This window comes from Anolis sagrei, chromosome 6, assembly GCF_037176765.1.
Source record: "Anolis sagrei isolate rAnoSag1 chromosome 6, rAnoSag1.mat, whole genome shotgun sequence".
Lineage (NCBI taxonomy): Eukaryota > Metazoa > Chordata > Lepidosauria > Squamata > Dactyloidae > Anolis > Anolis sagrei.
In genome coordinates this window covers 44,210,379-44,225,019 of record NC_090026.1, presented here as the reverse complement: position 1 = coordinate 44,225,019, position 14,641 = coordinate 44,210,379, and the positions used below count along the sequence as shown (strand labels likewise).

At 38.4% G+C, this 14,641-nt stretch overlaps 1 protein-coding gene across 3 annotated transcripts in view; it reads right to left on the bottom strand.

Moving 5' to 3' along the window:
- KANSL1 (KAT8 regulatory NSL complex subunit 1) overlaps positions 1-14,641 on the bottom strand; it is a 157,228-nt gene that overhangs the window by 33,027 nt on the left and 109,560 nt on the right. For all 3 annotated transcript variants that reach the window (XM_060781099.2, XM_060781098.2, XM_060781100.2), the window contains 2 exons: positions 8,820-8,961; positions 2,230-2,334 (listed from right to left, as the gene is read on the bottom strand). In XM_060781099.2, coding sequence (XP_060637082.2) covers positions 2,230-2,334; positions 8,820-8,961 — 247 coding nt within the window. The remainder of the gene's footprint in view (positions 1-2,229; positions 2,335-8,819; positions 8,962-14,641) is intronic.

Here is a 14,641-nt window from a genome sequence, read left to right as displayed (position 1 = left end):
ATTAGTATTTAAAAAGTCCAGACCCAGTTGGAAAAATGTTGAAGTTTGCTATTTATACCTGTTGATATTGAGACCAGGCTATGCTGAATGTCTCTGATATAGGTCTAATCCTGAATTTGAACCAGGCTGAATCGGCCAAATATGTATTCTGGAGTTTTTTTCCATATATACAAGCAGTCCCCAAGTTATGAACATGATAGGGTCGGTACATTTGTTCTGATGTTCAATTTGTTTGTAAATTGGAAAAGGTAAACTTTTAAGTGTAACTCCAGCCATGTATACATACATAAGCTTTGGACAACATAGGAGAGGGTTAAAACCCTTGTGATGCTTGTTTTACTGTCTGTGCCCGTTTAAAAGATTTCACCTCACTTTCTGTCCCTATGATAACTGGATTTTGAAAAATATGGCTTGTTGTGGAAGCAAGGATTGGTGAGATAGCTTCAGTGGAGACATCTTTTCCCCATGATAACTCTTTGAAGAGTGAATTTCTCTTCCAAAGGGTAGATTTCTCTCACTTTCTGTTGTCTCACCTCATTTGTAACAATAAGTTGTTTGTAAGTTGAATGGTTGTAACTCAGGGACTGCCTGTACTGAAAAAAACATGTGAAAAGATAAGATACACTCGTCATCTTTTATATCTGGTTCATGCCTACAATTTGTGACCAGCACTTAGCATTTCTCTTCAAGTATATTGTTGTTTAAGTTGCTTTTGACTGGTTCTTGGAGCCAGCTGCACTAGTATAGTGGTTTGTATTATTGTTTTACAAAGCATTTTATTTTTGATTTTAGTATTTGCTGAAAGCTTTCACGAATGCCCAGATACCAGTAGAAAAGAAAGCTAGAAATTTTACAGATTTAAAGAAATGAAATGCCACCTGTTGCTTATGAATTTGAAAAAATATTCAGGCATTGTGTCAGAATAAATCAAGGTCAGGAACTGAAGAGACATTGTGCTACTTCAACATCTAGCAGGCAGAGAAACTAATAATGAGCGCTGGTAGCTGCAGTCCACTGCTACCTGAAAGGCCACACAATTCTCATTCTATGATAAATGCTTATCTCTAGTCCACAATTGTGCATCATCCTGGAAAACGATGCCTTGTTGACAAGAGCAAGTTTGCATAAGCCACAAATGAAAGTATCAGTCCTAGATGCAAGGTGACTCATACACTCTGGGAAATGGATTACTGTCCACTTGTTTAGAAATACAAAGGTCAAGGAGACAGAATGCTTGGGGAAAAGCAGTACTGGCATCAATCTAAATGGGCAATGGTCTCAAGCCATAGGGGGTCGAGGGCAGCATTTGAAGTTAACTAAAGTATCAGATCCCTACGTATGTGCTTCTGTAAAGTCTTAAGAATATAGTTACAACTGGTTCTGACAGCTTAATAAAATTATTTCTCTTCTAAAATGTCTAGAATAATTTTGTCGACACCTTCAACATTTCTAGAAAATGAGCTGGCTTTCTCACAGTTCAAATGGAGAGATCTATGAATATGGAAAAACTACGAGAGGGAGGACAGTAACCAGTGCTAATAACCTGGGCATATGCACAGTACCCCAAACCTTTCCCCCATGTAGGAACTTTCACTCTGTGTCACCAGGATTGAATAACATGTCCCTGCAATCTTTTAGTTATTCCTGTGATTCTCTGCACAGCAAATTTCAGAAAATAAAACAGAATTTTCCCAACTCTTAGGAGAAAAACAACGAAGAGAGCAGAGAAACCAAAGTTTTATTAAGGCTTTGAAAAAGCCAAAAACGCAACTATTTCTGTTTCATTGCAAGATAGTCCCTCCTCACTAAATCCACAGCTGTAATATACACACAGAGCTTCTATAAAAGCCAAGAAATCTGATCAAAGGAATACAGCTATATAATGACAGCACAAGAGAGGAGGCGGGCAGGAGGAGGATGAAAGGCATGAATGAACGGATTTATTTGAAATCAACAAACCATCTGAATAACAGCAGCGAAAATGCAAAGCACAATGCAAACAGTAAAATTACAAAAAATTTAAAATTACATCCAGTATCTCCAAATATAACTTAGGATCAACGAACAGATTAGCTGAGATCTTTGTAATACAGAAGTATTTCAATATTTTGTATTTGTTCTGTAATTATTTTTTAAATGCTCTAGCATCCAAAGATTCAAAATAAAATCTCACTGGACTAGGTAAAAGGAGCAATATTGAAAACAAGAACTGCCACCCTCCATACTTACCAATCTGTCAGTCCCTGGCTCCAACTTAACCTCGGCACTAAGAGTATGGGATGAGTCACTTAGCACAGAGTCAGAGGGAGGTGCTTCCCCAAGCAGTATCAGGCCCTGAAAGGAACAGGGAAGAAAAAATGGTCAACCCAAACTCTACTTCAGAAAAGACTTAAATCCAGCATTCCATTTTCCCAATTCAATGTTTTCTTTCTTTCTTACACATCGCCTCTTTCCATGGCCTCCATCAGTCCTGCTTTACCCACAATTGCTTCTCTCAGATTTGGAAAAGGTACAGAAAAGTTTCCACAATGGACCTGAAAAATCCCACTATGAGGAAAAGATCCAATGCTCCCCCCCCCCCCCCCAGCACCCACACTTCAAAGTTAAGTAAATGGAAGTGTGGTAAGCTTATTTAATAAAATGATCCAATTTTATGGAAAGAACAGATAAGGAGCATTTTCTTCTTCCTCTCTCATAGTACTAGAGCTCAGGGTCAGCTACTGAAGCTGAATAATAATAGAATAATAGAGTTAGAAGAGACCACATGGTCCATCCAGTCCAACCCCTTGCCATGCAGGAAAAGTACCTCTGACAGATGGCCACCCAACCTCTGTTTAAGTGTCTCCAAGGATGGAGCTTTTACCATAGGAAACAACACTTTTTCATACAATCCATACAACAACTTTTACTATCACAAGTAGCAAAAGCTGTTGACTTAGATAGCTTTAAAATGGAAAATAAACAAATGAAGAATGTTGCCATCAGTGGCTACTAGCCATGGCAGATATACCATCTCATCAGTGTCACAGACTGTATCCATTTGTCAGAAATGTAGGGTTCCGCCCCCATTTCCTTTCCTTTCCATAAGCAATACACTGGACATTGTGCTGGACTACATAGGTCTTGGTCTGATCTAGCAACATCCAGCTCTTATGCTCTCGTGGTTTCTATATTTTATTTCTAGCATTATGTTAACATTCCTGTATCCACTGAGCTGTGTAATTTAAATATGCATCAGCTAAACAAATCAAGGATGACCCAATTTAGTGTAACTCACACATTCATAGCTCTACAATAGAGATCTGGAAGAGTTGGGAGTTATGGGGGGGGGGGGGGGGAGAACTGTGGTACTCTCCTCAAGGATCTATCCATCCCCATCCTGCATCCCCGTTTTAAGGTGGGGTACACCTAGAAGACCACGATTTGATTCCCACAAATTGTTAGGATTTGATCAAATCACACTCTCAGCTTCACAGTAAAGTAGTGGTAAAGCTCCCTTCAATAAATCTCGGCAAGAAAACCCCATATAGTGTTCCCTTGCTACTTTGGGGTCTGCTTTTAGCGGACTCACTGTTTCGGGGTTTTTTGAAAATATTAATATAAAATATTTACATCCACTGGAGTCCAGGGACCCCGGAACTGTGGCGGCCTGAGGCGTGATGGGGAAGACCTGCCTCCCTGGCCTTCACAGACCCTGGAAGTGCGGCGGCCTGAAGTGTGGTAGGAAAGGCCTACCTCCCTGGCCTGCTGCTGCCTGCATAGCTCCAGAGGCTCTGCAGGGGTCTCTGGAGACTAGGGAAGCAGGCAGGCACCCTTGGGATGGGCCGGGAGGCCGGTAAGGAAGTAGGTGTAAGAAAATAATATATAAAATAATGTATAAATATTAAAATATGGTGTCCCTACTTCACGGATTTTCACTTATTGTGGGGGTCCTGGAACGAAACCCCTGCAATAAGTGAGGGAACACTGTAATATGATTGATCTAATTTGTAGTTGACTTGAAGGCACATAATAATTAAGGGAAGATATCAATTTCTTGTTATGTGTGTGTGTGAATGACTTCGAGTAATCTACTGACTTATGATGACACCATGAATTTCACAATGCTTTCTTAGGCGAGAAACAGAGGTGTGTTTGCCAGTTTCATTTTCTGAAATATAGTCCACAGTACCTAGTATTCACTGGTGGTTTTCTATTAAAGTACTAACCAGAGCTGACCCTCCTTAACTTCCAAGATCAGCGGGATCTGGTGTCTTTAGGGTATTTACAGCATACTTATTACAGCATACTATAAAGTTTTGGGGGTCTTCACAGCCTGATTACACCAATAAGTAAGACACCTCAAGAATGCATAAGCAATCCATTATTGGGTGCACAAATAATCCAATATACCTCTATTACTAAGAAATCTGAGAATAAGACTTCATACTTTTTCATGTTTATTTCAGAGAAAAAGCTAAGCCGTATGTGCAACAGAATGGACTGATGATGGAGTTACTATTTTATAAACTTGATTCAACTTCAGATTTGATAGAAACATTCACATATAGTGATCACTAGGAATGTATGTATGTTTCCAAAAGGTAAACTGTGTTTGCTAGAGCACATGTGTCTACTACTGATGTAAACATTGTCTGGCTTCCTATAATGTTTCTTTTTACTAGCAAAAGCATTAAAAACAACTATCACAAATTTTCAACACAATATACCTATAGTTGGACTACTTCTCTTTGTATCTAGGGAGAAGGCTGTTACCTAGAACTTGAACCCTTGGGTCAACATCCTTCTCCAGTTCAACATTTTCCAGATGTGTAATTAAAACTTCCATGATTCAACCAACAAAATACAAAAAATAAATAAATAGATAGATAGGTAGGTAGGTAGGTAGGTAGATAGATAGATGGGGGTGGGTGAGGTGGAGGTTGGGATAGGCTGCTTTCAGTAAGGCAGTGATACTATCTGGATTTAAAATTACATATCTCATGGTGTAGCACAGAATTTCCATACTTTCACCATTATAATAAAGTTGAACAATTTTGTATATCAAGCAGAAACAGTCTCTGAATATTATCTAGCAGAGGATTTTTTCTTTCGCCTCATTCTGTTCTGAAATGAGTCCACAGCTGATTTGGGACCAGTCATATTGGGCTAAGGCACACAAGAACATTTTAGCAAAGCAATGTTTCTTGCTTTTGATCCCTGCAGGGTTCCAGAGTTTGTTTTGCCAATTTGATAAAATCACAAAAACTGGGAAAGAATTGTAACTTGTCCACACTCCATGAGCATTAGCTCTCACGGGGTCCTGCCTTCACTGCAAAGGCTGATATCCAATTTCACCAAGCAGCTCATGTTACAGGCCTTTCAGGTGGAAACACATACACACACAAGGCCTATTTAATGCACAAATGGAAACTGGCAAGAATTTTGCACAGCTGCCTACATACAAATCTGCCCATTTCTCCTCCGCCACCCCCTCCATTTCGGGGGATGGGGATATTCCAGAGAAACTATAAAAAGCCACAAAACTTCTGTACTAATTTCTTTAATCTACAGGTGGTCAGATAAAGTTCATGCATTAGTTCAAGCTAGGTAATTTGAGTAATTCCGTTTCCTTTCATAATGTGTAATGCAACACATTTTAACATATTGTCCCAAACTCTGAAGTGAACAAATGGAAAATGGCAGACAGCAGAAATAAACTGATGGCACTCACTCATGTGAGTTCAAGCAATCTCTTCTATTCAACTGATGTAACATGGGAGAAATTAAAATCAGAACAGAAATACTTTGGCCAAAACAAATAGGAAGTACTAATGTACAGTATTCATGAGTTTCTCTCATCTCAGAATTAAAATGGTTGAACTGCCCCCACTGAAAGTCCAACAAGATATTATTACATAAGGAGAAACAGGACTTTGCTGGTCATAACCCAGGATCTTAATGAATACTTCTAATTAGGAAATGTGCAATTAGGATCAATCTAATTAGGATCAATCTCAAGATTGATCCACATTTCTTTTTCATATTGCCTTCCTGATATTTGGTTTGTTAAAGGTCTGTTGCTTGTGCTTTACAGTTTTTAAAAACGTAGCTTATACTGATTTTTGAGAGAGAGAATAAACTGATATGGCAACTGCCCATTAAAAAGCACCTAAAAATAATTTAATATTAGAGATACAATTGTATGACAGGGTGCTGCTATACACTAAAGCTCAGAAAACTTTAACCTGCAGTCCTTACAGAGAAAACACGGGTAATGATGCAAGAGGAAGTAGGGTGAATAACTCACCTCTTCTCTCCCACCTGCCCTCTACCCAGTTCCAAGGTCAGCATTTTACATTTATTCAGGGCCTCACAGGAAACAAAGAGCTCCTAATTTGTGACTGTTCCTCATCCTCCCCCTCCCAAACTGGAAACTATTTTGTTTGCAAGTTTTAATTGGGTATTGAGTGGATTCATATTTCTTTTCAAATATTCCCATGAAACAGAAGTTTGTTTCTGGAGTGACAGCACACAAATATAAGCCTGTTTCACTTATTTAACTAGTAATCTCAGTGCTGTCAACATTGACCCTATCTGTTATTTCTTTTGTTTTCAGCATTGCTGAAAATAGCATGGGTTATATTCAGACATAAGTCATATTCACAGTAAACCCATGGAAATCAATGGGAACTAAGTTTGTCATGAATATAGCCCTACACCTGCAACCAGTAAGATTACAGGCTCATTATTTCCTTATAAATTTGCTTTTTAAAATCTCCCAAAGCTAAGACCCTGGTTTTGATAACTGCCTTGTTTCAAAGAAGTAGTTTTTTCCTAAAACACAACAAAAACTAACTGGTCTCCAAGAAATCTTATAGAATATTCTGTCAATTCTTTTGTGACAACAAATAATTGCAAATGAAAATGCAAGAAAAAATATCAAGTTTGTTCTCTCAAAGTATTCTTTTCATTTCAAAACTGTTTATTTCATGTGACAATTGATTACAAAGTTTGAAATAGTACATTTTGCATGCAGAGATCAACAGAGAACCTTTGTGTTCTATCTATACTCAATGTGAAAAAATAACACCCATTTTGTGAACCCAGAGCTTGAAAACGTTACTTTTTGTGTGACTAGAAGTCCAACAGCCTACTTTCCCTTTTAGCCAGTGGATTCTGAATGCCGAGGTCTAAAAAAGTAACTTTCCCAAGCTCTCCCAGTTATTTACCCATCTCTTTTAAATTCAACCTCTGATATGTTATGCTCACTGATCTGCAATGTACCCTTTCTGCTCATGAGAAGTTACTCAAAGGTTGGCTAACAGCTTTGCATTCAAAGAATCCCAGAATTATCCCTGCCATCTCCGGTAAATGAACTCCACAAGATTGGTAATAACTCCTCTACCATTATACCTTACTGAGCTGACAATTTGAGACGGATAAAATGACCTTACTTCACAAGAGCTAAGCTGGAACACATCAACCATCTATTAAAGAAGTATATGGAACTCCCTTCACCAGGTGTTCTGGTTAGCCGTCTCCCTGCTGTCTTTCAACCAACAGGAAAAGATCTTTTAAGGAAGCTCTTGGTTTTAATATATGTGGCAGATAAAGGTTTTAATGTTTATGCATGGTGTTTTATTTTATTATGTTTCAAGTATCTTTTAATGGTGTTTTAATGGTTTTAAGATGTTTCTTAAATAAAAAAATGTTATTTTGTATTTTAACTTTTGTATTAACAGTGTTTTAACTGTATTGTGCCTTTAAAATGTTGATGCTGGTACCTACAATAGCCAGATAAATGGTTCCAGAAAGCCAGTAAAGAGGGACATGAGCACAACGGTGTCCACCTCCAGCAACTGTTTTTCCCAGACATGCCAACTCCAACATTTGAGACTAATATATAGGCATTGTGACTACTAGTCACTGCTTGCTTAATTTCCTAGTGTTTATCAAATCAACTATTAAAGTTGTCTATGCTAGTGGACATTACTTAACATTACAGAGGTCAGTTCTACAGAGCTTGTACTGCATACAGAAATATATTATGTAACTATTTCTTTATGGAAATAATAGTCTTTCAGGAACAGAACCCACCATCACTCCAAATGGGGCAAAACAGACAACCTCTCCACAGAACTATGCCTTTAAGACACAATTTCCAATTTCTATGAGCTTCCTACAGAAACTGAACCCTCTCTTCTGTAATTAAGACTGGTCTTCCAATTTTTCTCCTATTCAACCTTCTAACAAAAATGCTTGTTACTTTTGTGAGAGTATGACCGCTGAACACCTGGTTAAACTGTAACGAAAGGCTACATCTCGTATATTAAACAGAACATTCCCAACACATGTCTTTTAAGTGCAGTAAGCAGGTATCTAATTCTATAATTGGGATAAAAAGTGGCTACATCCAGTATCAACCTTACCCATATTACAGAATACAGAACTTCATGAACATGTGTGCATGTATATGTCTGTATGAAAATTATAAAGGCACAAAGAGGCTTTACAATGCACGAAGAAGCATTTATAATGGATGGAGTTGCACAATCCATTCGGCAATCATTTAATTTTCACATTGATATATGCTTGTAAGAAGATTGGGACTTATCTATGCATCAAATTCAGCTGCAAGAAACAGTCATGCCAAAGTGTGGAGAATATTCAGACTACTGGTAGTACAGGGCTTCAACATCAATTCCAAGGCTACCGCTCTGGAAAGAAAGTCATGAATAATGGGAAACTCCTGAGATGAATTACAGTTGGGAGGACATTTGCAGGCAGGAGCTGAAAGTCCAAGAGAATCTTGTTTACTAAATCCTTTGCTTTCTTACCTTGTTGGCTCGAATTTGCTTGTAAATATCTGTTTGCTGCCGGATTCGGTACTCTAGGTCTGAGACATGTGCTTGAAGCCAGTTCCAGTGACTGACAATGGCCGCTCTGTCAGCTGCCCACTGCCATTCTGACCGTCGCCTCCTGGAAAGAAAGAAGGAAAGACGCCATGAGTACAAACAGTTGGAGGATACAAGTTCTTCTAATCTGAGAGCTATCCACTTTTTAGCACTTTTGAGATACTATAAGACTTCCCATTCCTAAGTCTTGCTTCCTTCAACATAGTGCCCTCTAGATATATTGGACTGCAACTTGCAGAATCACTCAGACAGGCAATCTAAAACATCTGGAGAGCATCATGTTGAAAGGGAGAAAGGGATCCAATAAGTAAGACAATCCCATTTCCCATTCTGAGCATCTATGACCATTTTTTGTTCAGTCTTCTTGTGGAAAACTCTTAAGCTTCATAGTTTATTTAGCTTGTTTTTCCACCAATTGACGCTTAAAAACTGGGAGGTTTTCCAACTTCCTATAAATATTCCTATATAACTTGAATTTATTGTGGTTTTTTGTCAAACTCTCAACTGCTTGTCCTTGTATCCTTTCAGCCTTCTCTGATGCAATTTATCTTCTCTGGACTTTTTTTTTATCATCCCTATAGTTCTCCTTCAAAATGGAATGGAAATTCTCAGCAAGAAAATATAGAACAAGGGATGCCAATTAAAGTATTTCAGTAGTAAAGGTAGGGGTGTCTTCAAAACTATGCACAATCACAGGAAAAAGCCCTTGACCTTTGGAGTAGAAAGAGACACTATTCTGACAACAGAGATGAGCCAAAACTGATCTTGGTGGTTTTAGGCAAATATTTTGTCTCACGCAAAAAGCAGCAACTTGAACCCACACCACCATTGCAAAAGGAAGTACAACAGAGGGGATGGGGAGAAAATGTCTTCAGTACTCTTCTCTAGCTAACTCAGAATGGAGCAACACTTATACTCTCACTGAGAACATTGCAATCTCCAAACTGACAGGCCTACATAATATTCCATCACACTAGCTAGAATTAGAATGACAGTGAGAATGGCTGCAGTTTTTTTAAAGGATATAAAATGAAACTCCTGGAAAAGGTAGGTGACATGCAAAAATGAGCACTTTACATGGGAGGCATATATCTGGAGGAAGGAGGGAGGGAGGGAATCCCTTTTATGCAGAAACAAACAATCAGTTTGAAAACTGGGCACAGACAAATTGATGAGTCATATATAGTTCATTTTCAACCATAGTCCCTAAAAGCAAATCAGCAGAACTACTTGTGGTACTATATCAAATACAGAAGCGTAAACAAGGAGTATATAAAATGTTAAACACAAAGTAGTATTAATTTTTTCCAGAAGTTCTGTGTATATTTAGCTTGCTTTCAAGCCAACTTATCAACAAATGCCAGTTTGCCAACAGCTAGAAATGGCCATTTGCTAAACAGAAGGAAGTTGTGCATTCTTCAACCCCTCCCCACCCGTTTCAAATGCCTTTTCAACCAATGACTCAGCAAAGTAAATTATTTCTACTGTGAGTGACTTGCTATATTAGATCCCTCTACACTCGGATTAGTAAATGTAGCTTGAGGACTACCTGCACTGTATGATAAACATACATGGCAGTGAACAGGGCAAACAGCACTGTATGATAAACATACATGGCAGTGAACAGGTTACAAAAACTGAGAAGATCCGTATCCCTTGGGGTGAAAACATCAAAGATGAGAGATCAAATAATCAGACACCACACAAAAAAGCTAATTTTGCTCCCTCGTCACCAACTGGGCACGCACATATGCCCTGCCTTTGATCTTACAATATGTCAGTGATCCTGAATTCACTGTCACTTTATGCATCCATATACTTATATTTATATTTAGGTTTCCAGGTTGTACTTGGCTTTATAAACAAGCCCAAGTAAAGAGTAACAGTTGTTTTTATGACAGGGGTCAATGCAGTAACTTTTAGATCTCTCAATACAATTTCACTTTAAACTGGGGTTGGAGACCTTGGCCATTTAGATATTTGGGTTTCCACTCTCCTAATTGCTTATGTTTTACCCTTTGCCCTAGTATAATTTCAAAAATCCCATAATGGGAAAAGGGCAAGATTGGGCGGGGGGGGGGGGGGGGGGGGAGGGGGAGAGGAAAATACAAAACATCTGGAGACCCAAAAGTTACATACCCATGCTTTACTAAAACCTCAATTCCAAAACACCGTATCACTATTTCTACATTACTGCCAAATGAACTCTAGTTCATTATTAGGCTAATATTTTCTTAGAAAAAAAAGTAAGTGCCTTTATTACTGATGATACCCATCAATTCACATGGCACTTAGATTCAACATGCATTTCCAGACATGAGATCTCCACATCTGCCATTGATAGTTTTTTAAAATGATGACATCAGGGATTAAGTAAAGGACAAACTTCTAATACTGTATTTCGCTTAATCTAAGGCACACTTTTCCCATTTTAGGGGTTCCAAAAACGGGGTGCACCTTAGATTCGATGGTGCCTTACATTAGTGGATTTTGAGTTTGTTTTTTTTAAAAAACTGTATCTTACCTCTGTATCTTACCTCTCGGGGGGAGGAGAAAAAGGGTCTCATCCCCAAATGGTTCTGCTTTTAAGGCATTTTTAAAACAGTTTTACCTCCAAAAGAGGAGGAGGAAATGCTACAACAGTTGTGGGAGCCCCCACCTCCTGCTTTTGCTGCCTCCCCAACAGGCCCATAGACTTAGCAAAAAAAAAAGCTCATGCAGATAAGATTACTTCTGGGTTTCTTCACGGTTTAAAAGACTACTCAAGTCTTTCTATTCTATTAAGTCTATTTTAAGAAAATTATTTTCTCTAAAACATCAGCTTAAAAAAAAGAGGGGGAGGGTGTCTCACAGCCTATGGCACCCCAGAGTCAGTGAAATATACTATAATAGAGCCTCTTTATTTTATGTTCTGCTAAAGTTTTCCAATGAACTGTTAGTTTCAATACATACAAAGAATACAAATGATAACTGAATCTCAATTTACAAATAGATCACATGATGCAGATGTGATGGGAGTGAAACAGAAGTGAATCCAATCTGAGACAAAAAAAGGTGCAAATGAAACCAAGGATTCAAAATTGCAATTGACACATTATTTGGAAGTCATTCTTCCATATAGGAGCCCCCTTGTACCGGTAGGACTGAAGACCGACAGGTTGCAGGTTCGAATCTGGGGAGAGCATGGATAAGTTCCCTCTGTCAGTTCCAGCTCCCCATGCAGGGACATGAGGGAAGCCTCTGACAAGGATGGTAAAACATCAAAACATCTGGGTATCCCCTGGGCAACATCCTTGCAGACAGCCAATTCTCTCACACCAGAAGCAACTAGCAGTTTCTCAAGTTGCTCCTGACGTGAAAAAAAATCTTCCATATTTAAATTGGTGGAAAACGTGTGACTTAAGCAGTCATATTAATCCGTTGGATTTCTTTACAGCAGCTGAGCCATTTTCTATAGCCCAGTTTCTCAAAAGATTGTCATCTGAGGCTGAAATCCAGAGTTGAAACAGAGAGGTAGAACAGGTATAAAGTACTGAAACATTCCTCCATCTATACTATGAAGTAAAATCAACCATTTTACCTACTCTGGAATTTAACCCCTTCATTCTGCTGAATGGGAAGATTGTGTACAAGATACCTGTAAAAGTGTAGGGAAAGGGAAGACAATTTGAAGAAAACACCCTATGGTTCCTTTGGTTGCTACAGTTAATCTGAGAAATTGTAATTTTCTTCAGCCATGCTGCTACCCACCCCCATTCAACCCCAACTTCCTAGTACTGGTAGGAAAGATCTGTTCTAGAAAATCACAGCTCTCAACAAAATGGGGACTTTTCACAATCATGGTTTTTAGGGCTATGGAGAACTACAATCATTTTGAGACAAATGTGATTAAAGCCTCATTAGAGGTCTTCTTATTAAAAAACTCAGAATACTAAAGGAAGCATAGAAGTCCCCTTCTGTTCTATGTGCTTTAAGTTTTGAAATACATAAAGAAGGCTTATTTAAATGAATAACGATAGAAAGAAAGAGCTATTTGTATGCACAGGTGCTTTTCTACCGAAAGTTGAACTAACTTATTCATCTTTTTTTTCTTTCTTGCCCAACATGTCCACTATATGTTTGATAGTTTGAATTCACACTTTAGAGGTTTTTGCAACAGCAGTGTGACTATTTTAATGTTATGATGAGTAATACAATACAAAACCAAACATGAGATATCTGAAAGACTACCGGTTTCCAGATGTACTTACTTAGGTTTCTTTTTATTGTGATAGGTGCCTACTGAGTACCTTTCTGGTGACACCACTGGTTGACATCCTATTAGCTGCATACACAGATGTAAGATGTCCTTAGGATTGTATATGTCCCTTTTTGGATACTGATCTAATTATCCCACTCCAACCTATCACAGTTCTTGCATCCTGCCGCAAGGTAGTTCTGTATCTGGTGATAGAACTGTGTGTGGCAATCAAAGAGGTATCTGGCCATGTATCCACAATGACATGTGAAATAATTACATCCTCATCTAAGATTCCATTGGGGTTTTTTGGGGGGAGAGGGGAGCAGGTTCCTCTAGCAACTCTATGGTAAGTCAGGGGGTTGCAGTGTAGGTCCAGGGATTGGTGAACATCCACCTACAGCATAGTCCCACATGTGGAACTCCTATACCGTAAATAATTGCAGCCTAGATGTTGAATGTCCTCTCGCCAGAAGAACTTGCCTATCACCTAACTTGCTATATTTTGGTTTCAGCCAAGGATCCTTTTTATTTTCCCAACACTTTTTAAAGTAGTGATCACTTTAATCCATTTAATATGTGTTTATGCTGGTCACCAGGTTTCTTACTTGTAACAGTAGTTTCTTCACTCTGAACTTGTACACACAATTAGAACATTCTAGTATACTTTTGGCAGGAGCCCTGCCCACATTTCCAACACTGCATGAGTAAGTGCACTTCAGTGTTTCCCCCTCTTTTGAGTATGCTAGATGGCACAAATATGAAGAAAGAGGAGAAGGCTGGACTTTATAAGTTCAGAGATGACCACTTGAAGAACCATCATTACTGAGAAGTAGCTTGTTCTTTTTCATGCTTTCTGTAACTTAAAGATATGGAAGAATCTCAGACTTTCTTACTAGAAACAAGCATCAAGTCATTTTAGGACAAAAGTAAGGACTGCCTAGCCATCTACACAGTAATGCCAGTTGATTGTATGCCTATGGCTCTTCTGCACAGTTCTGGAAGAGAGATTCTCTGCAGCAATACAGCAGATTAACAACAATCCGCTCACAATGAAAGAATACAGAACAGGGTCAGGAATATGGAGACAAGCAAAAGTATGGGCAATCTTAATTTCCTCCAGCACACTGTCAAAGATTTTCTGTAAGGAGAATGGAAGGCCTCTTGTGCTTGTATTAACAAGCAAACAAACTGCAAATGTCTGAAGTGTTGAACATATAAAACGTGAAGAGTTGTTTCTAATGGAGATGTTTTAAATAAAGATAATATTCTGTTCTAAATGGAACTGAAAAAAGAAAGAAATAACTTATCAAAGGATGAACTCATGTCTATAATACAAAAAGTAGGGTAAATAATCTCATATAACTGCACGTTCACTCATACAACAAGTAGGCATGGTGATTAAAAAAAGGCAATTTGAAGGTGAGAAATAAAAGTCTAACTGCCAAATTAACATAAATATGGATCTTAGTGAAAGGCAAGAATAAAGAGAGTAAACATAGCAAAA